The 22,584-nt window shown below is 43.4% G+C and overlaps 1 protein-coding gene across 2 annotated transcripts in view; it reads left to right on the top strand.

Annotated features, from left to right (window-relative positions):
• KLF7 (Kruppel like factor 7) overlaps nt 1–15,455 on the top strand; it is an 85,327-nt gene extending 69,872 nt beyond the window's left edge. For both annotated transcript variants that reach the window (XM_044241427.1, XM_044241426.1), the window contains exons 3-4: nt 6,890–7,013; nt 14,502–15,455. In XM_044241427.1, coding sequence (XP_044097362.1) covers nt 6,890–7,013; nt 14,502–14,553 — 176 coding nt within the window. In that variant the 3' untranslated portion in view covers nt 14,554–15,455. The remainder of the gene's footprint in view (nt 1–6,889; nt 7,014–14,501) is intronic.
• Nucleotides 15,456–22,584: the final 7,129 nt, after the last annotated feature.

Below are 22,584 nucleotides of genomic sequence, written 5' to 3'. Positions count from 1 at the left end.
TAGAAGTTCAGTTCTTTGGTCATCTTAGCCACATTTCAAGTGGTCATAGCCACATTTCAAGTGGTCATAGCCACATGTGGCAAGTGGCTACTGTCCTAGACACCACAGATGTCAGTAGTTGTGGGATTATGTCAAAATTCTTTCCTGCCCCTCTCCATATTCTGAAGTAGGAACTATCCCTTATTGAGGGTATGGTTTAACTTTTGGGTTATACATTTTAAACCACCACTTTAAGGTGGTGACCCAGACTGTAAAGATTTAACCTGATCTAGGCCGGTTATTGTTTTATTAGTTGTTTTATGAATAAAAGAAAAGAGAGGAAGTGTGTGCTTAGTGCAGTGACTGCTGCTTTATGCAAATTCAGCCACTCAGGGGTCCCAGCACCTTAGAACTTTTGGGTGAGCGAGTAATGGTTGAATGAAAAAATCAACATGGAACGTAAATAAATGAGTACACATTTTGATTTATGTAGTTATTGTAAATGCTCTTGAAGCTCTGGAATAGAAAGCCTTTGTCTCATTTTCTAACAATCACCTCATCTAAAATACCGTGTAAAAAAGAAAATCGTGAAGATTCAGCTGGAATCCGGGAGGAACCCTGAGCCAGCTTTCCAAAGCAGAATTAATAATTTAGGGTATTTTTTACTTGCAACTGCTATACCCTGAGAAGGGATTGCCAAGCTGTGGAGTGATGTTTACTGCTTACTCTTTTTCCAGCGTTAAGAAAGCTTAGTGACATTTTCTCTCAGTGTCTTTATTCCCCAGGTGGCTTAAATTCTCTAGTGCTGCTGAGTGTCTTGTGAGAGCAATAGCTGGGTCTTTGCTGATTTCCTCTAGATGTACTCAGAGGCAATACAAACTCATTATGAAGTATTCTTCCTTCTTTCCATTTTATTTTTTCATTTCCTGATCTGCAAAATTTCAGGTTCCTAATCCCAATCCTAAAGAGACCAGGCCCTTGACAAACCCAGATAACAGAAATCTAGTAACATTTTTTAAAAAGTAAAAAGCAATAGATAAAACTAATTTTAACAGAAATCTGGACAGGTCAAGGTATTAGTCTCTCTAGGAATTGGATTAGAAACTTGAAAATTGGCAGATCAGGAAATGAATGCAGAAGATTTGCATTAACGATGTTTATTTTCAAAGGACTTTTAGACCTGGAATGCACGATTTTTTCACATTCATATTTTATTCCACAATCTATATCTTAAAGCCAAATTTATGGTGCGGTACATTTGACGTATCACTCATGCTTTCCCAAACACATATTCAGCGAGAACCTTTACAAATGAGTTCCATAAAATGACGCACTTGGTTTCCCAGAGGGGATGTTGCTCAGGAGACTGTGGTCCCAGATGTGAGCTGAATATTACGGGAAGATTTTCAGGATATGCCTTTCTTTAGGCTCGGGCAGATCGAAAAGAAGTTGAAGTGCCCTTTAATGGTGAAGAAATATTAAACCATCGTAGTTCCATACTTCATTCCCTGGAGTAGAGGATTGGCCAGCAGATAAACATTTTCTACTAGTAAGCCATTTCAATACATAGAAAGCCAGGGGCTGAAATCACACAGGCTGCCCTGCCCTCTGTGTCACTTGGTTCTTTGTTGCAAACCAGGATGCTTTATTCACTCACTGTATTCTACAGGACTGAGCCAGGCCCTGCTTTAGTGCTGGTATCACAGTGAACAAAACAGATGCCTGCAGAAAACGTATGTTCTGGTGGGGGAAGCAGACAATAATACAAACAACATGTCGTCTAATTTCAAAGTGATTAAGTGGTTGGGGGCGCTTGGGTGGCTCAGTGGGTTGAAGCATCTGCCTTCGGCTCAGGTCATGATCCCAGGGTCCTGGGATCCAGTCCCGCATCGGGCTCTCTGTTTGGTGGGGAGCCTGCTTCCTCCTCTCTCTCTCTCTGCCTGCCTCTCTGCCTACTTGTGATCTCTGTCTGTCAAATAAAAAAAAAAAAGTGGTGTGAGGAAGATGACAGAATCACCTCCCCCCACTACGGAGGATGGGTGGGGGGCAGGGCTCTCGAGCAGCCACATGAACGAGGTGAGGGAGCAAGGATTCCAGGCAGAGGGGTTAGTAAGTGAAAAGGCCCTGAGACAGGAGTAGGAGATGAGATTACAAAGGGGCCAGATCGTATAGACTCTATACCACAGGGCTGCACAGGCTTTTGACTTGAATTCTGAGAATGACAGGAAGCCCTGGCAACACTCACACTGTAATTTCTTCCTAACCTTGTTTGGGTCATGAACTTCTTTGGCAGTATGGTGAGGTCTGTGGAACGCTTCGTAGAATGATTTCAAATGCACAAAATAGAATCCAGGGAATGTCAGAAAAACCAATTATATAGAAATATAGAGACTAAAGTCCCCCATGAAGGACCCACCTGCACAGATTATATTTTCAAAGGATTCCTCGTACTGCTGTAGGGAGAATGGACAGCGGGGACCAAGTCTGGAAGCACCAAGACCAGTGGGCTTGGAGCCAAGCTCTTTCTATTTATCCTATGGGGCGGCGGTCTCTAAAGTAGGGTGTACAACACAGTCTTTTTGGGTGTAGGAAAAAAATATATAAACCTTCTATTTGTATTTAATTTACTCTCATTCCTCTTAATTTCTGTATTGAGAGCATATTTTATAATATCCTAACATTTAGGACATCCGTACATTTATACAATTCATGAATAAATCTTTTTTTATTGGAGGTGCATGTTCAAAGGTATTTGTGTGCATTTTGGCCAATCAGATTTAATGATCGTGATGTAGAGAGAGTTACTCTGGAAGAAACTAAAAAAAATGCCATTCTGGTTTAGCCCACATTCCATTTCAGAGGCCATTCTGTGGGAGAGCATGAATTCTTGCCATGATTCAACCTTGCTAAATGTCAAGTCCTGTTTCTCAAGCATCCTTAGCTCTCCTTAAGAACCCTCGGATGGCTATAAATGTATTTACACCTGATTAGACCTACTGTCACCTCTGAGGGACACACGTCTCCTGGGGTTAATTTCCAGATAACAAAAGTAGATTTTGATATTCCCCTTGCAGTTCAGGGGCTTTCTGACAGGGTCTCCGTTTCTGGCTTTGAACTATGCAGGCACTAGCAGGCCCCTCATCCATCCGGTTTGTGCTGTGCCCGCCTTCATCCGCCTTCCAGACTTGCGTCCTGATGTTTTAAGCCTCAATCCCATCTGCCTGTCTCCTACAGACCTCTCCTAAACATTTCTGATCATTATTGAGTTGCCATAAGCTGAAAGGCAGGCATTATCCCAAGTGCCATACAGTACAGCATTGGGCAAGGGTAAGCCATTTTCTGTTTTCTACCCAGTTATAGTGCCTGGAGTGGAGCAAGGAGAGAAGCAGGGTGGAAGAGAGGGCAGAATGAAGGAAATAAGCTGATTTTGCATGAAGTTTGCTCCAGTTACAACTGACTGCCCTTTTCTCTCTTTCCTCCCTCCTCCCTTTCTTCCTCCTTCCCTCCCTCCCTCTGTCCCCTTTCTCGTCCCTTCTTCCTTTCTTTTAGAAAGAAGGCTATTCTTCTATAAAGAGAGAAACCCAAGCTCTTTATGACATACACAGAAATCTTTAGGTAGGCTGTTCAGATGAAAACTAATGCATTGTGGATATAGGTGGTTCTGCCCCCAAGCAGTGGGTGCTGGTGTCTAGGGAGGCGTGATCTTGGCCATGCAAACTACTGCCAGAGGATTTTCACTGCTGCCTTTCAAGTAGACACTGGTTTACAGAAGCAGACATGGAACCTGGAAATGAGGCCAACCTAACGCTACCATTTCTGAGCCCTAAATATGAAGTCTTCGTCCCAATTTTTCTATATATTTTCTTGCTCCTCTGATTTCTGCACTCTGACTGCATCAGGTACTGCTCCTTCATGTGGTCTAGTTCTTTCCTGGTTGTTTTAAGGTCATATTAGTGAGTTTTTGCAGAAATGGCAATTTATAGGTAAATGAATCAGACACTGGAAAAGAGCTTGATGAAGCACCATAATATATCTTGGTAAACTATCAGGACACAAAGGAGCTGCTTCTGCTAGCAGGAAACAATGTTAGGTGATACAACTCAAAGCCAAGTTACACTATCTGTAGTCTCTGTCTATACCCTGGCAAAAGGGATACTGAAATAGCCACGGGATAGATAATTGGTTTGTTCCATAAGTGAGTCCACATTATTTTTTGGGAAGCAAATAAATCCTTAATATTAATTGTCAAAACAAAACAAAACTATTTTTTAAAAAATTCTCCAAGGGGAAAACCAAACAGTTTGAAATAACAATTTTTCAAAAATACCCGAAGACATCCTCTTGAACCTCCATTTTCTCTTTGTCCTTCCTCTGTCCTTCAAAATGTGGTTGCCTGTGATGGACGGATTAGTTCGATTGTGGGATTGATTCTGGGGACTAGATGTCTCTGCTTGTTGCTGTAGAATGTCGTGGGTTTTCCAGATGCCTTGTTGCATTTGAGGTGTGTTGGGTCCCCCAGGTTCCAGGAACCTCCAGTGTTACTTGCCTTTGAAAACCTCAGGGGGGTGGAAGGTATTGTGAATGTCTAAAGTGCCTCATTCTCCTTTTTTGTTTGTTTGTTTGTTTGTGCCAGATTTCCTTGAAGTAATGGAGCCTGTTGGGCAATCAATCACTTGAAGTAAATGTTGCCAACACACCTCTCAGGGAGGGCACACCTCTCTCCGACTGGGGTCTCTTCTCCCCCTCAGCAACCCGTTCCTTCAGAGGACATTGAAAGAGCACTGGGTTTTTCTGGTACATTCTCCATCACTATACTGAGAAAATACTTAAAACTTAAGAACACTGTTATTTTAATATTTAGGTTGCCCAGAGTGATTCCAGACTCAACTGTCTGGAGCCTGAGCTCCAGAAGTTTCGGGGGACAACCTGTAGACAGCTTCTGAGAATACAGATGTATGTGGGAAGAAGAGAACTTGAAACTAATAGAATATTTACCTTGTATCTGGCTCAGGATATGTGTCCTCTACATAACAACATATTCAAACCTCACAGCAAACATGAACGCTCAGCCCCATGTAACAGAGAAGGACACTGAGGCAGATTCTGTAATGAACTCTTAATGAATTCCGATCCCAGGTGTGTTAACTCCAAAGTCGATTTGACAACCCCCCTTCTGCTACTTCTCTTCAGCATGTGTAATTTTCTAAAATTTTGGCTTTAAGGATCCAGAAGGTGAACTTTTAACACTGCTCAGTGATTCTTTTTTTTTTTTTTTTTCTTTTCCTGGTTTCCAAAACTGAATGGGTTTCCTCCTGTGCTTCTAGCCCTCCTTCATGTCCCCTTGGTTCCTTTTAAAAGAAATACCTGTATTTCTCATTCCTCTTCTCTATGGGCCTTATAGAGCAGTGGCTCACTAGGGCATCGATTTAATGAAATAAAATTTTCAATCATGTTTGGTTCAATTCTGGGTGATACAAATAAAGAATTGTGAGCACTTTGTAGTCAGGTTTAAAGGGAAGGAAAAAGGTGGAAAGAAGAAAGTGGGTCAAGTATAGTACCTGTGCAGTGTCTCCTTAAGCCCTGCCTCATGAAGGTCTGGCTATTAAAAATAGAGCAATAATGGGGCAGCCGTAGCACTGCTTGGGCACCTGTGTGCCCTGGAATTTGGGGTTTGGCAATTTATAGCATTTACCAGGGATATGAATCTTAAGCGAGCCAGGCAGCGTTCTGATTGATATGTAATACCTGTGGATATGAAGTTATGCTCTCCGAACACTTTGAGTTATGTACTGGCATTATCTCTAGAAGAACAGAGACACGGACAGGTTTGTTAACTTGCCCGGGGTTAGACAGTTAAGGGCAGCACCAAAAAGCTGGGTCCCAGATGGAGGTCTTCAGAGCTCACGACCACTGCGCTAACCTGCCTCTTAGTTATGAAGGCTCAGTAACTCTCACGATCTCGTGGGGTTTTTAGGATTCTTTTTCTTCTTAATCAGAACCAGCCCACCATACAGTTGGAATGGTAAATATTTGCCATGTTTGGTGACAGACGTTGATGGGTCAAAGGAAAAGGTCTAAGGAAAAATCGTGTACTTTCTCTCACATACCCGTCCATCTGTATTTACTGTGCAAAAAGATCACTTGAGCACAAGAGCTTGAATTTCGTACTTCCAAGCAGCTTCACTGTGGCTAAAACCTTGCTTTATAAGTTGGCTTTAAAAATATTTTGTATCCTCTGTTTCTCTCTCTCTAATATGAGTGGTCTGCAGCCGTTAAGTTAGGGGCTTCTTAAATAGGACTTTGTGACTGCTTTTTACATAAGGGCCAGGAATCTCAGGTGATTTTTGTTTTACTCTTGAGTCGTAGCCCTCTCTCCAGACTGTCCATCCACTCGCATTTACTGGAAGAACAGTGGTTCTGGGAGACCTGAGCTGTCAGCTCCCTGGCTCCAGTCTGTGGTAGGAGGGAGAAAGCTAAAAAGGCTGAAATGGTAAATTACTGTAGGTTCTGGGGAAAAATAGAATTAGAAGCATTTGTGGTTCCGATGAAAATAGCACATTTCCTTTCTGCTTGGACAGTGGGGGTCAAAGTGCTCCAGGGAATAGAAAATAAATAAAAATTGATCCCTCACGCGTTGAAGGAAATGCTCTGACTCTGGGAACCGAAGTGACAGCTCCAGGTTAGAGGATCCTGTGAAACCACTTCTGAAGGTTAAAACAGCAGCAGTCACAGCAACAACAAACTACCAGGAGCCTAAAGAAAATGTGACCGGCTGTATTGGGAAATGTAGTCTTTCAAGAATGATTTATACAGCCTCTTTCCAAGACGATGGATAGGTGGCAGAACCAGATCAGGCGTGGGGCCCTTTTGTTCCCTTTGTTGATCTTGGTCGTTCTGTCTTTTCTTGCAGGTGAGAAGCCTTATAAGTGCTCCTGGGAAGGGTGTGAATGGCGTTTTGCACGAAGTGACGAGCTCACGAGGCACTATAGGAAACACACAGGTGCAAAGCCCTTTAAATGCAACCACTGCGACAGGTAAAGAAACACAGAAGCTGCTGGGATGGGGAGGGGAGAAGGTGAGGTTGGTTGGGGTTGGGGTGGGGCTGTCTGTGTGTTCCTGGGGCTATCCCAAGCCTCTGCCTCAGACACTCGGGCCCGCGCCTGCCTTTTCGTTCTCCAGAGAAAACCCATGAGGTAAGGGTGCCTTCTTGCGTATAATCCAGAGATGATATGAATTCTTGGTTCAGGCACACAAGTATTTACTGAACACCGGCCTTGGGTCAGAAATCGTGTGAGCCACTCAGTGGCAATAAGACACAGTTCTACCCTCGAGGAGATGATGTGACAGATGATTTTCCTATAATATGAAAAGTAATAGGACAGAGAATGGTCACCTGTAGCTGTTTCTTCTGATCTTTTTATTAACATCAATACCGTTTTTCCTGATTCTTAATAACGTGAAAGAGTAGAAAGCCTGCTTAACAGAAGAAGGTTACTCATAAGGCTTTCCTCCAGAGTGTTATTAGAACTGAATTTACTGGAGAGGGTACCCATTCTTTGGGGGCCTGAATCATTCTTTTTCCTTTGAAAGTAAGTACAAAGGTCTAAAAGATGGCGAGCCTTTGAGAACTTATCCTATAATTCAATTTCCAACCTTCAGCATTTGATAGTGGAAGAAAGAGCACGTAGCAACAGATACTACACAAGTAATAGTATCTGACAGCCCTGGCATTATCAACCAATAAACCCCAAAATGGAGACTCTGCAGGCCAAGGTGAAGGCAGGATTAGGTTTAGACATAATCAAATAATGGGCTTGCATCTGAGCATGTTATCCTTCTAATCCTATTTCTGTGTTTAAAAGGAAGCTTAAGAAAATTAACCATCTTTTTAATGCAATACTAAAGGTCTCAGTTATGATGAGAAAAATGCTTCTAATACGATAAAAGCCCTGAAAGCCTCAGGGTTCCCCAGCTTGCAGGATGGCAGGAGGGGTGTGCAGGATGTCCATAGAGGCCTGGCTCTCCGTGGGAGGAAATGGGATCGCTTTCCCATCCTGTCTCCCAGTCCCTGCGCCGGCCCCTCCCTGCACTAGGCCTTCCTCTGTCCTGGGTGTGTGTGTGTGTGTGTGTGTGTGTGTGTGTGTGTGTGTGTGTAGAGCAATAGTGGCCAAATCTCATGGGTGGCCAGTTGGCTTAGTGCTCCTTTAAGATGCTTATGAAGGGGGCGCCTGGGTAGCTCAGTGGGTTAAGCCGCTGCCTTCGGCTCAGGTCATGATCTCAGGGTCCTGGGATCGAGTCCCGCATCGGGCTCTCTGCTCAGCAGGGAGCCTGCTTCCTCCTCTCTCTCTCTCTGCCTGCCTCTCTGCCTACTTGTGATCTCTCTCTGTCAAATAAATAAAATCTTTAAAAAAAAAAAAAGATGCTTATGAAGGAGCATTCATGTTTTTCCTCCTTTTTTTCCTGCTTCCTGAAGAGGCTATTTTCCTCTTATCTTCATTCTTTAAGAACTAAATAAAGCCCCCACGCCTCCTGGAGTCCAGAGATAACCTCCCGCCCCAGAGCTCAGGAAGTCCACGTTAGGAAGCTATTGTCTCTCATTCCCTTGGAGCTCTCTCCTCTGCTCCCCAAGATCACAACCTGTTTTTTGGTTTTTTGGTTTTTAATTTCTACCTGCAAGGCCCCCTGAATTGATGTGAATCAGTGGCTGTTTTGCTTCAGGATTATATTTGGGTAATATTTCTCCTTATTTGACATCTTTCCTCCGTTGCCACCTCAAGTTCATTTCTCTTTAGCACCAGCCACTAATAAAGAAGCTGAATAGAGGGTAACTCTTTGCCCACAGTTCTTTGAGGAAGAGCATGATATCAACCGGGATGAAGATGAATCCCCTGTGAACTGGCGAAGTATGGCAGTAGTAGGCATACACAAAAGTCACCCATCCCTGAAGGGTGATAAGGCTATTATGTGGAGAGTGTGTGTTATGGACTACATTCATCTTTAGAAATGGACAAAGAATTCTTATTGGGAAATTGCCAGAGTTCGTCTTCCTCTCTGCAGATCAACTGCCTTATTGAGGAGTTTACAACTGTCCAGCAGTTGATGTACTAGGATTAAATCTGACCATTTGTATGATTAGTATGGAGACCTATTTCAAGCCAACTGGGTATTTCAGGGAAGGATGTGTCAGAGATGGTAATTTGGTTAGCCTTTTGCTTTATTTTTCTTCACCAAATTCTATAGTTCCCAGAGCTAGAAATTTGCTGAGCAGATGGTATAAATCCTATGACATGGTATTTGGGGGAGATTATGATTTGGGGGGGATGTGGGTCAAAGTCCTGTGGGCTTTGGCCAAGAGTAAGTGCATTTTCAACACTGTCAGAAAAAGGGGTTGGATCTTCCTTAGTGTCTCACGACCAGCAGCACCTTACGTTTCAACTGCAGTGACTGTGCTAAGAATAGAGCAGGTCAAGGGCCCCTGGGTGGCTCAATTGTTAAGCATCTGTCTTTGGCTCGGGTCATGATCCCGGGGTCCTGGGATCGAGCCCTGCATCAGGCTCCATGCTTGGTAGGAGGACTGCTTCTCCCTTACCCACTCCCCCTGCTTATGTTCCCTCTCTCTGTGTGTTTCTCTCTGTCAAATAAATAAATTAAAAAAAGAATAGAGCAGGTCCGGGAGGTGGCGTGGGGAATTGGAGTGGTCCCAAAGCAGATGAAAGGAAAGCCTGGCATGACTGGGAGCTGGCATTCCTTAGAGGACTTTTACTTTCAGAAAAGAGGGCATCTGTAACCCTTAGCAGGACTCTAAATCCTGTCGGTGATACAGTGTGTATAAGCCCAAGAAACCTCCCTCTTCTTATCATTTGAGAAATCAGACCACTCTAGAGGCTAAGCTGGGAATGGGACTTACTATCTTTAAAGCATGTACCAAGTCAATTTATACTTTTATTTTGCCTATGGTGTAGACTGAAAAAGAAAATAAAAGAGTTTTTCTTTGTTTGTTTGCTTTACTTATATTTAAAATTACTAGATGCCACAAAAATGTCTGTATCTCTGGCTTTGTCTGGAAAAATCAGATCTGGTAATACTGGGCTTCCATTCCCATGTGGTCATAATTTTCTGAAGCTAAATAGTAATCACTCTCCCTTTGTGATGGCCATGTGATCAGTAATTTTTCACTGTTCCCACCACTCCCTGTGGTCTCCCCAATATGAAGCCAGACCATCCATTGCCATGTATCATCACGCTTGCCCAGTTGTGTCCTCTTACAGAAGAGGAATATTTCTTCGTATCTGAAGGTATGTGCTATGGTGAGTGCTGTGAAGTGTAAACCTGGCAGTTCACAGACCTGTACCCCTGGGGCTAATAATACGATATATGTTAGTTAAAAAATAAATAAATAAAAATTAAAAAAAAAAAAAAAGACAGACTCTGATAGTCCTTGATCACTGTACTCATTTACTTTGTGGCCCGGCCTCTGAACACATTGGGCTTTGTGATCTCTTGCTTCAGGTTTGGGTTGGGGGAGAAAACAGTGAGACTCTGCCACTTCCTCGCCATCAGATTGAACCATATAGCCCATGGTCTGACCAGCTACTGGAAGGATGAGGCTTGTTTCCCAGCCCATACAGCATGGGGTTGTTGGTGGTGGTCCACAGGGCTGTTTCTACTGGTGGTGATACACGGGCCATTGTTCTGCCAACTCAGCGAAGTTGCCATTTAGGGAGATTGCTTATCAGGGTAGTACCTTCAAGATCTTGGGCTGTTGAGAGGACACATTTTGATCTTTGAGTCAACCCACTTATAGGTGGTGACAAACCAACCTATATCTAGCCCCTTTGGTGCCCTGGAGGGTTGCTGTTGGCTTAATGCCCATGTGACTTAATTGTGCCTTTTTCAAAAGTCAAAGGAAAGGACAATAGTGGTTTGCCTAGTTCTCTGTAATGAACAAATTTCAGTCATTAAGGACCTTCTTATTTAAGATCATCTGACTACTACATAGTCATAAATACTCCCTGAGGGTGTATTACCCTTAGAATCATTTGATTCCACATTTCTAGATGTGAGTTTATCTGTTACCTTTACTATTCCTATGTGGAGCTCAGTATGTGTAAATTAATAAGTATAAATTAATCATGACTAAGTATCTTGCTGGTATATTGAATTTAAATAAAACCCCCATGGTGAGGGACCTAGTCAAAATTCCAAGCACCATATATGTATGAGAATTTGAAGAAATAACAATGCTGGTTCAATTCAGGAGGAATGCGATTAGATTTCATACCATGTTAAATACTTGTTGTTGTTGTTGTTAACCTTTCTTTTTTCCTGCAAGATCTCAAAGCGTAAATGTAGATGCTTGTACATATATTGCTAGATGCCCAGCACACGGTGGGCAATTGGGAAAGGCAGAATAGAAGGCTGGAATGCATAGATCACTGAAAGGTGTCTGCAGATGAAATTCTGTATCAAGAATGCTATTTCCCTTAGGTTTCCAGGACACAGAAAGGAAAGGAAAGAGGTTTGGACCCCAGGCCAAAGGCTGTCCTTCCCCACTACCATCTGCGATCCCTCTCTTCCTCCCTCAGACAGGCAGGATTCCTGGTGCCCGCTTTGTTACTTTCTCATAGGTGCTCACAGCTCAGGCCCAACCATACTGACTTCTGGATTCATTTTCTAGTTGCTGCCGTTAAAAATCACCACAAATTTAGTATCATCTTTATTTAACTTTACAAATGATTTATCTTATAGGTACCTTCTTATAGGTAACCTATAGGTTAGAAGGTCACTCTGGACTACAGTTAAGTTATTGGCAGGGATGTGTTCTTTTTTCTAGAAGCTCTAGGGAAAAACCATTTCCTCATCTTTTCCAGCTTCTGGAGGTGGCCTGTATCTCTTGCCTGCTCACCCCATCCCTCCATCATCCAAACTGTTGAGTCCTCCTATGCTGCTCTCTGTGTTCTCTTTGAATTCCCTCTTCCGTTTTTAAAGATATTCTAAATGACATTGACCCAACCCAGATAATCAGGAATAATCTCCTGATTAGCAAATTAATTTCATCCACAGCCCTAATTCTCCTTTGCCATGTAACCTAACATATGTACAGTTTCCGGGGATTAGGTGTAGACATTAAGTTGGGGGGAAACCCATCATTCTGCTTGCTATAATCTCCTGAAATTGACAGCTCAGTCTCCCTTCTCAGTCTAAAGAGTACATGTGGCTAGAACATGGGCTCTGGGGTCACAGTGCTTAAGTTCAGATTTTGGCTCTGCCTCTTTTTAATGACTATCTCAGCTGGTAGAAGAGATAAGAATGGCATCTTTATAGAGTTCTTGTTAAGGATGTTAACTTTAAAAAGGAAATGCCTACAAAAAGATCTTCCCAACTTAGATCATCTTTCTCTGGGCTGTTTGGATGAAGGAAGGAAGGAGGGAGGGCAGAAAGGAGGCAGAGAGGGAGGGAGGGAAGAAAGAGAACAGGCAGTGGGCAATACTGATGTGCCTTCAGGACAGGAGAGGTCAGGGGAGTTAATGGCTGAATTCCCTAAAGGCTGTATTGCTCTTCTGTATACTAGTGACATCAAGCACTTATTTTTAAAGAATATTTGTCACTGTTTTATGATAAATTAAATCCCCCTTTGATGGCATTCTAAGGGATTATCCAAATATCTTGCTTATATTAAATTAGGGCCTGAAATAAGTGGGTAATAATTAGAATTATAATTATTTAATGTTATTAGATTACATTATTTTCTACTGTACCTTCCCATTCTTATGTGTTTCTCATTTTGCCTTGGTTCTGTTTTACTTCATTTCCTTGGGGTTCTATCCTGTACATGTGCCTATTTAAAAAATCAACACAGAGTGGGTGGAGAATGTAGGGGTCACAAGATAGGGTGGGTTTTTTGTTTGTTTTAAGAGAACAAACATGGGGAAATCCTGCATGGGACAGGAAATCTCCTAACATGAACAGGGCAGCTGGCTAACATCCTAACGAGAAACTGGACTGTGAGCATGTCTTGGGCCTTGGGAGAGTCTGGGAATATCTTCACAGGTAATAGTTGGCCAGTTTCAAGAGAAGAATCCAGAGGGAGAGCACACACTCAGAGCTAGGAATGATTGCTGTCTCGTGTGCTGATTTTACTGTGATTCTAGCCAGAGCCTTAGACTGTAGGCTGTGGGGATGTGGAAATGCCCACTCCATTAATTATACAGATGCAGAAACTTGACTCAGGCTGGTGTTAGCTTTGAAGGGTATTTATTAGCTCAACTGACTAACGAGACCAAAATTAGATTGGTCTTTAGGTTTGGCTGGATCTAGGGTCTCAGAAGTTGTCATCAAGCCTCCTTCTCTCTCTTTCTATCTTCCTGCCCATTTTTCTCTGTTGACTTCATTCTCAAGCAGGCTCTTTCCCACATGGCCATATGGACACCAGCAGCTTTACCCTTCAGTCTTAATAGCACAGTAGCCCCAGTGGGAAAAGAGCTTCTCTTTTTGAATAGTTTCAGCAAGTGTTCCCGGACTGGCTCTCATGAAACTTGATGGTTCACGTGACTGTCACTTAATGACCACCATGGCCATAGCTTTAGCCTTAGGAGGAGGGTCAGCCCCATACAACTGGGAGCACAGAAGCACAGCTACCCAAGAGAAGATCAAGTTTCTGGTGCCAAAGGAAAGGGGGAGGAGTGAAGATGACCACTACCTTTGCTCTGAGGCTGAGGAAGGCACTCAGTGTTGGCCTTCAGGGACCAAGAAAACTGGGTGTATGAAAGGGTGGGCATTCGAAAGAGGGGCTTGCTTATCTGCTTGGGCTTTAATCCCAAATCTTCCACAAGCAAGCTACGTGACCCTCGCCTCAGCTTCATTACCACGCGTACACACAAGTGTGAAGGGTGAACAGTCAGCATGGAAGGTTGCCAAGAATGGTACTAGGTCATGTTGGGGAAATGCCTAGCGCATGCTTGCATGTTATCTTATTCTCAATAAAGGTGAGCTCACTTCTCCATTCTTTTTCTTGACTTGGCATAAAAGAGACCTGAAGACACCATTGGATGAAACAATTTAATCATTTTCTACCATTCTTCTGGTATACGGGCATGTCCTGTGTTCCTGAAGCACGTCCCAAATATTAGGTTCTTCTTTAGTAATGACGACTATGATAATAGTTAACATTCACTGACTTTTACCATGTGACAGGCAATATTCTAAACACATTATGTAGATCATCTCATTTAATCCTCAGAACCAGTCTATGAGGTGAGTGCTGTGATTATCCCCATTTTACTGAGGAGGAATGAAGGCCCAGAGAGGTCAATATGCTCAGGGTCACACAAGGATTGGAAGAGCTGGGGCTTGAATCCACGAAGTCTGACCTTGAGCTCACCTTTCCCAAACAGTGCCTAGTTTCTCAGTACATATGTACTGCCTTTCTTTGAGGTAGGGTTAATCATTTTCTAAGGGGTTCTGGAAGTTGAGTTTGTTGCCTGGACACCTCTTATATCCTTGTTGTTGTTTATATTTCCTAGGTGTTTTTCCAGGTCTGACCATCTTGCCCTCCATATGAAGAGACATATCTAAAACCCCTAAAGGCCAGAGTTGCCATGGCGTCGGCCGTTGTCTGAAGGAAATGCCGTGAGGCCGGGGGCTGGACTTCAGGCGGGGATCCATTGCCTCGCAGAAGAAAGTTCTCACTCATAAACCTCTGTGTACACACACACACACACACACACACACACACACAGACACACACACAGACACACACACACACGCACTCACATAGACCCACACACAAGCACTGTCATGCACTCAGCTATATTTAAAATATATACGTCTATTCTTTATGCCTTGCCCTTGCCAGATGGTAGAAGACGAAGAAGGAGGAAACCAGGTGAACTCAGCAAGGCAGACTGGCTGCTTACTTCAGCACTATTGGAATTATTTCCCGCTGTTGCCAATGGAAATCAAAGAAAATGGATGTGACGTCTCTGCAGGTGGACGGCAGTAAGAGGGGCTTATTTAACTTGCTTCTCAGTGCAACTTGATAGGAGAATACAACGTCGTAAAGTTGCATATGTGTAGCACTAATGTTTCTTTTTAAATAGTTGGGGGAAAATGACCTAGAAAACCAAATTGCAGTTTGGTAGCCAAAATTAACTCTTGGTTTATTTGTCCTTTGTGTGTGAAAAGTCCTACTATTCCGTGCGTCCGACTTCCTCACAGAACTGTTGATCGGTTTTGGTTCTTCTTAGTACTATTGAGATCTTTCGAGTCGATACCAACGGCCTTAGCGGCGGCAGACTCTGGAATAACACCTTACACCTTTCTGGCCTGCATTTCTCTAGACTTCACTCTCAAGGGAGGAGTTTTCTTTTCTTACTTTTTGACTCTTGCACACCATATGCACTAGGGATTCTGGAAACTTCTAGCATGACTGCAAAGTGGCCAAGAGAATAAAGTCCTTGATGATAAATCACAGTATATCCCTTGAGCCTCACCTTATTGCCAGTGCTAGATTTTTTCTTTTTAATCTCTCTGTTTTTGCTAACGAAAACTTGAAAAGCTTATTTGGAAGCTTAAATGTTTTATCTTTTCTCCATGGACTAAACCTCTCCAGGACTCTCTCGGCACCTGGATGTCCAGCTCTCGAAGCAGCCAATCAGATGGGACATCACAGTTCTCTCATCCCCCTTGAGGCATCATGACCTCAGCGCATAGTGATCAACCCCGGGCTGTGAGTCATTGCTACCCTATAACCAGTTTCAGCATAGATGTCGCTAGTCTCAAAGGGCAGCTGCATATTTAACCTAACTCTGGGTTATGACCTGACAAAAAGCCAAAAATATCACTCTTTCCAGGAGTGGGGAAAATGGAGGATGCCTCCCGAGTCTAGTGGCTTCAGAAAACATCATCCTATCTTCCTCTCTCATACCCACTGAGCTCATACGCCCCCACTTGTTAAAACACACAATTCAAAATGCCATTGTGGGAATGAAGGGTGGACATTTAAGGAAAGGGTTGAGAAGTTTCTCTCGTGGTCTGAAAGGAGAGACACGTTTCTAATTCTTTTTGGCTAGACCCATCATGACCTGTGACCTAGAGCACCCAGGATCAACAGAGGCCTCCCATTTACTCTGCAAGCTGACTCCAAGGGGGTTCACATTCCTCACTTTCCATCCCACACACATCCAATATCGGTGTCTTCTCTACCCGCATTCTTAGCTAGCTGGCACTGGCCTCAACTCCAAAGACTGCCTTTAGGACCATTAAATGGCCTATGCAAGCAAGCGGGGTGGTTATTAGGACAGATTGTATATTTTGTATATTCTGGGACCATCCCTTCAAGACACGTCTAAAAAACAAAAATGGCATTTGGTCCGCACATGGTTGCTGCTCCTTCCTACCAGCTGGCTCCCCTTCTGCCCTCCTTTGACTGTTTGACTCATTGACTGTTAAAATGCCACCCCATACCTATTTGGGATGCAAAACTGAAGTCTTTAAAAGGAAATAATAATATAAGAAACACAAATACATGTATGACAGCAACCTTCAAGATCCTTGGCATTTGGTTTCTCAGCTCTCTGCAACCTTTGATTTCCCTGAAATGTTGACAAGTGCCCATCAAAGGGTAAAGGAGCCTCCTGATCACAAATACGGTAGCTACCGATGGGACACCTGGGCATTCTGAGGTCCGGCCCTTAAAGTTTTCTTTCTCTTTTCCCCTTTTGCAATGTAGACCAAAAAACAAAACAACAGCAACAACAACAGCAACAACAACAACAACAAGAACAAAAATCAACAACAGCTACAACAACAACAAAACAAAAAGAAAAACCACCCTAAAACACACATACATATTAATCTGCCCATTTGCTGGAGGCAATTCTGTATATGTTAGTTGGAGGGTATTTAAAAAAAAAAAAAATCAGTTTTATTCCAAAGATTTAAAACTAGACATGACTTAGAAACATTTTCTGGAGCACTGCTTGCTGACAATCTCGTAGTTCTCTACTGCGTTTGAGTGCGTTTTGTGGCCAGTCCATCAGGGCGTATCATGGGATTATATTTGAATGTGTGGTACATCCTTTCTGGATGGAGGATGTGTGAGGGACCTTAAACCTCAGCTGTATTAAACTGTAGCACCTCCAGTCAGTGCACTAGATGAAACTTTAGACACCCCAGATTTTGTTGGTTCGTTGATTTCCCTTTCTGTAGCAGCCTCCGGCATGAATGCGCGCACGTACCAGTGATGGCATTAGCCGTGGCTGCCACGATTTACAAACGTTCTCTCCCCAGCTGGAGCTGCTCTTGCCTCTCGAAATGCTATTATTAAGGGTTTATAATACTGAATTTAATTTTTGAACTGACCAATGCAAGGCTTATTAAAAAGAAAGTTTAAAAAAAAAAAACAAAAAGAATGCAAAAGAGTAATCATTGCTTGTTTGCTCCCTGTTGTCATCTGTGGTCTTGAAAAGTTCTCATTTGAATGTGGCAGAACAAAGGCCCTTTGGTCCTCATCAGTGTCTGAAATGTTCAGTGATTCCTCTCTCTTTTGTATCAGTGAGGTCCTTTGTACTGTGCTCCTGACCTTTCTCAGAGCGGGGTGTGCTGAACCATGATGGTGGGGCTTGCTTGCTTCAGAGTCACTTGTGGACTGTGAGAATTGGCCTGAAATTTGGTGGGTGCTAAGTTTATGGCTTTGAAACTGTTTTTCTCTAGCCTGATTGACACCTGTGAACGATTACTTATCCATAAAAGCGAGGGTAGCACCAATCATTTTGGAAGTGGATTTGCGATAAAATGTCCATCATCTCTGAAATGGCAGAGGTGGTTGGCAAGAGCCTGCGAGAGTGAAAAGGCTCTCCAAGAAATAACCGTCGGATGATACTTGGCTCCCAGGAGGACAGGTTATTTAAAACAGTGCTTTACTGGACGTTTAAAACACACTAAACCGTTGCTTTCTCATTCAAATCGTTACCTCTTGACTTTCCTGGGGATCCCAAATTTGGAAGGAAAAACCTGGCGTGGTGTTTCGTGTGGTGGTTCTCAAGCACATTTGATCCAGGGTTCAGAGTTTGCTGTATAGAGAAAGCATGTTTCTAAGCCATTGACAATTTTCTTTATTTCAAGTTGTGCTTCTTTCTCCTGCCACATGGCTGTAAGTCAAAGACGTGGAAACATGAAATTATAATGCTTCTCCTAGCTACTGGCCTCCTGCCCCACTAATGGTTAATTGGCCCAGATTAAAGCCTGGTGGTGACGAGTACTGTGTCCAGAAAAAGAAATGTTCAGATTCCGTGACAAAGCTGCATTTTACAAAAATATAGGAAACCCCAAAATGAACTTCATGCTGACCATTTCCTTCTCTCTACGTGCTTCCCCTTGCAAAGCCCTTCAAGTCCCCCTTCTCCTCCCCTCCTATGCCCCTTGTGCCCTTTTTACATCTTAGGTCGCCTGATTATAACAGGGTAAAAAGATAGCCAACCTCACGCACGATTAGCAGAACTGATTCCTATTTTTTAAAAAATCTTCTTTGAATCTAGAAGCCAGAGAAGATTTTTTAAGGACTGTAGTTGGGGATAAGCTTCCAGATCAGCCATGTGCATTTGCATCAAAGGGGGAAATAATGGGACTTTCAGGGCAGCTCACTGAGTGCATTCAGAACATTCAGGCCCCGTAGCCCTCATGCCTGAATTCAATGGCAAAGTCATCAGAAAGTCAAAAGAAGTCAAAGGAAACGAACTCCACTGGCAAGGATGGCAACATCTAGTGATCAGTTTCATTGGTTCAAAATGATTTCCTCCGTGGAAGTCGCTTTGTAAAATGTAAAATTCGGTGCAAAGTGCTTTTGTCTTCTCTTTTGCATGAGTTGGTTTTAGGAGAAGGAAGAAGGTAGGGAAAGTCGGAGAGGTGCAACGTAGTTAACTGCAAAAATCAGGTTCATTGTTTCTTTCCTTTTTAAAAAAAGATCTTACGAGGGCCGGCATTTCTGGCCATAATTTTGCACCCGGGTCTTTGCCAAAGTGAAAATTCGCTAAGTAGAACCTGTTTGAAATGTACTTGTGGAAGCTTTCCCTGGCCTCTTCCGGAAGTGGCCACCTGCCAAGCGTGGGGTAGGGGCAGGAGGAGGGAGTTCAAATTCTGAGTCTGGGTTGCATTTCGGTAAACATGGTGATATCTCAGTTTGGAAACCAGAGGGGCTGGCCTGAGGGTACATCAATGCCTCTTTGATGGCCTACTTTCCTCAGTGAGGATCTTTGGGAATACTTGAGATGGAACAACAAAAATGTGTCCAAGGAAACGAAAACTGCTTGTCAGTGTGAGATCCCGTGACTCATGGCCTGAGGCTTCAGGGTTTTCTCTTGTTTTTAACACTCTTCAGTCCCCTCTGCTGGTTCCTCATAGCTCCCGGACAAGGGGGGAAATTAAAGCTGCAATTCACTTTCTTCTGCGCGCCCTTCCGCTAGAGTACTGTATTCTTCAGGTGTTTTGCATTTGCGTTTGTAAGTCCTCGGGAAACAGGTATCCAAAATGGCAGAGCGAAATCCTAGGCCGTCACTGACTCATATCCCAAACCAGATACTCTTTTCAAACAGGGCTCCCTCTCAGCGGTCGTGAGGGAAGGGTGATACGTTCTTTGTTGGGGACTGTTTATACAATTTTTTTCCACTGTAAGCTTTGGAATCGTAAATCGCTTTGACTCCAGCTTCTGTGTACTGCCATAAAATGGACCCCACGTCAGAATAATGAGGGTGGTATGTGTGCACACGCCTAGAGACGTGGGCAGATGTACCTATTGTACCTTCGCAGAAGGAAAACAGGCTACTGACGTTTAAGAGGAGTAGCCACCAGTGCCTAATATCTTTGGGGGGGGATGGATGCTTATAATGCCAGTATACTGAAACCACACTGGGAGTTCCACGTGGAGGGGAGGGGCGGAGGGGGGGAGTGGGGACATTTGAATCCTAGGCCTTTGGACTGGAGGCGGAATGATTTCTGCAAATCTAGGTCCTGAAAGGCTTTGGGGCTCATTGGCTGGTTCTCAACCCTTTTGTTTTATTTTTCTTTTCCAGCATGCATTTCCTATCTAAACCCAGACTTGGTTTAATTTCCTTATCTTTCACTTCTGCTTCATTCCAGGGAGGAAAAATACACCTATTATGGCCAAGATCTCCTTGCTAACACAGAGGCAAAAATAAATGTTTAATGTTTTTGCAGCCTCCCCTTCCTTTCCATAAATCTCCGCCCCCCCCCACCAAAACCCTTCTCTCTCATCACCCTGTCCCCATTCCCACCACACAACTCCCTAGCCTCCACGACTTTGCTTTCCAGCCTCTGTTATCCTCTTAACAGTGGCTTGAAGAAATTTGTTTTTGCACTATACATTTTCTTTTTGCCAGATGTGTCTAACAAGTGTGTTCGGAGAGACCTCCTCCCAGCCCCCTCCCCTCCCCCACCTCCCCCCGGTCACATTCTCTCAGGCCTTCTCTGGTATTTATAATATATCACAGAAGTACCCAGTCTTATAGCCCTCGGTTATGCCTTTTTTTGACATTTTATTTTTTTTAAGCTTTTTATATATATATATAAATATATTACTTTGTCAAGTTTTTTTGCTGTACAAAAGTCTTAAGATTTAAAACTATTATTTGTATTATATGATGGTGGTATGTTAATGTTACAAAATTATTAATGAAGAAAAAATTTATTTTTGTTACTGGTCTGTTTCATAATTCTTTTTTAAATTGGTATATTGTAAGATATCTATGCAAAAAATGTTATGTGACGCATTTTTATTTAAGAATGTAATATGTGTAATAAACAGTAGAATGTGTTTGGCCTTGGAATGCCTTCCTGTATTTCTCCGTAGCTTATTTTGTCGGGAAGAAGAAAATCCTCAAAGAGAAGCAAATCGGTCCTTATATACCCCATGAGAGTTTTCATTCTCAGAAAGAGAAAGGGAAGACGGGATTATATTGGGTCATTTTTCTTGGTTGGGGAGGTTGTCAGTCATGTGTGTGTATGTGTGTTTTATGGTTTCACTGAGGTAGCTCAATGCCCAAATAAGATGGAACTCTGAAGACAGTTCATTTCTTTGAGGGGAGGGGAGCAAATGATTGCAGGTTATGAAAGCAATATTTTAGAATGAGGTGGATTATGGGATGTTGTTTGTTTCAGGGGTTAGGAGAGGCTTATTGAAAGCAGTTTATTTGGTGAGAGACGGGGCAAGTTTGTTCTGGGACAGTGTTCAATAGGAGCATGTTTAGAAAGGATAACTGGAAGCCGTCTGTGGAGGAGGGAAGAAGGGCCAAGGCCTGGGGGGCATAGGTGAGGTGAGGGGAGGAGGGAGTCTGCGTGCAGGAGATGGTTGGGAACAAAGTGAGGAAGAGAAGGCTGACCAGAGGTGGAGAACTTCCTCAGTAGCCCCATGGAGGGCAGGAAGGTAGATGCAAAAATAAGCAGCCTCAAACAGGAAAAGAGGCAGTTGAAAGCCTTAGGGGAAGCTCTCAGACCCAGAGAAGAACACTCACTAAAATCTTCTCTTCCACGCACAACCTCCAGGCAAGAACATCGAAGTAAGGAGAAAGGTCGAGAACCTAACTGGTGTTATTATCCCAGCATCCCTTGCAGGGCGATTCCCCAGGAGAAGTGGTAAACACCTCTTTCACTTCCCGGGGACACCACACTCCTCAAGCTTTCTTCTCACGCTTTGGATTTGGAAACTGATACAATGGTGAGTAACTTGAGTTCCCTCATCAAATGAATCTGACAAAAAACTCTTCCTTAAATTTTCACACACACACACAAAAACCTGTGGCGGCAGTGACCAAACTTACTACCTTGGCACTGAGACGTCCCAGTCTCTGAACAGGAAAGCAGGTGTAAGGCCGGTTGCAGTGGGTTTGGAAGGGGTCCCGAGCGATTGTGTCCTCACCCTAATAAAACTTAAGCTACAAGGAACAGTAGGTGCTGCAGGGGCCAGGAAATTTTTGAAAATTGTAAATACCCGCTGCCACATCTCCCGAGCAAACAAGTGAACTGGGCAACAGGGCAACCTAAGGTTGACTGAAGAGAAACTCCAGGATCCAGGGGAAAAGTGCTGACCCAGAGTCCACAGGCCAGTCTCCTGGTGCTTGGTCATACAGATGCTCCATAACTAGATGAGTAACTTAATTCTCATAGCCAAAGTCATTAGCCTAGAAATTTCTTTGCAGGAGCAAGGATGAGATCGCTTTGCAGTATTAGAACAAGCATTATGGGGCGCCTGGGTGGCTCAATTGGTTTGAGTGACCAGCTCTTGATTTCAGCTCAGGTCATGAAGGCAGGGCCCTGGGATCTAGCCCCATGTTGGGCTCCATGCTCAGGGGGGAGTCTGCTTGAGGATTCTCCCTCTCCCTCTGCCCCTGCCCCCACTTGTGTACTCTCTCTCTCCCTCTCTCTCTAAAATAAATAAATAAATCTTAAAAGAAAGAACAAGTGTTATTATTCTGTAATAATGAGCTGACTTACAAAAGGATAGCAAATTGGACATTTTAAGTGGAGGACAACCAGCACTGTGCTGGAATGAGGGGAGGGTAGTAAGTCCAGTCATTTCATATAAGGAAATGAGAT

This window comes from Neovison vison, chromosome 3 (genome assembly GCF_020171115.1).
Source record: "Neovison vison isolate M4711 chromosome 3, ASM_NN_V1, whole genome shotgun sequence".
NCBI lineage: Eukaryota > Metazoa > Chordata > Mammalia > Carnivora > Mustelidae > Neogale > Neogale vison.
This window is presented reverse-complemented; position numbering and strand designations above follow the sequence as displayed.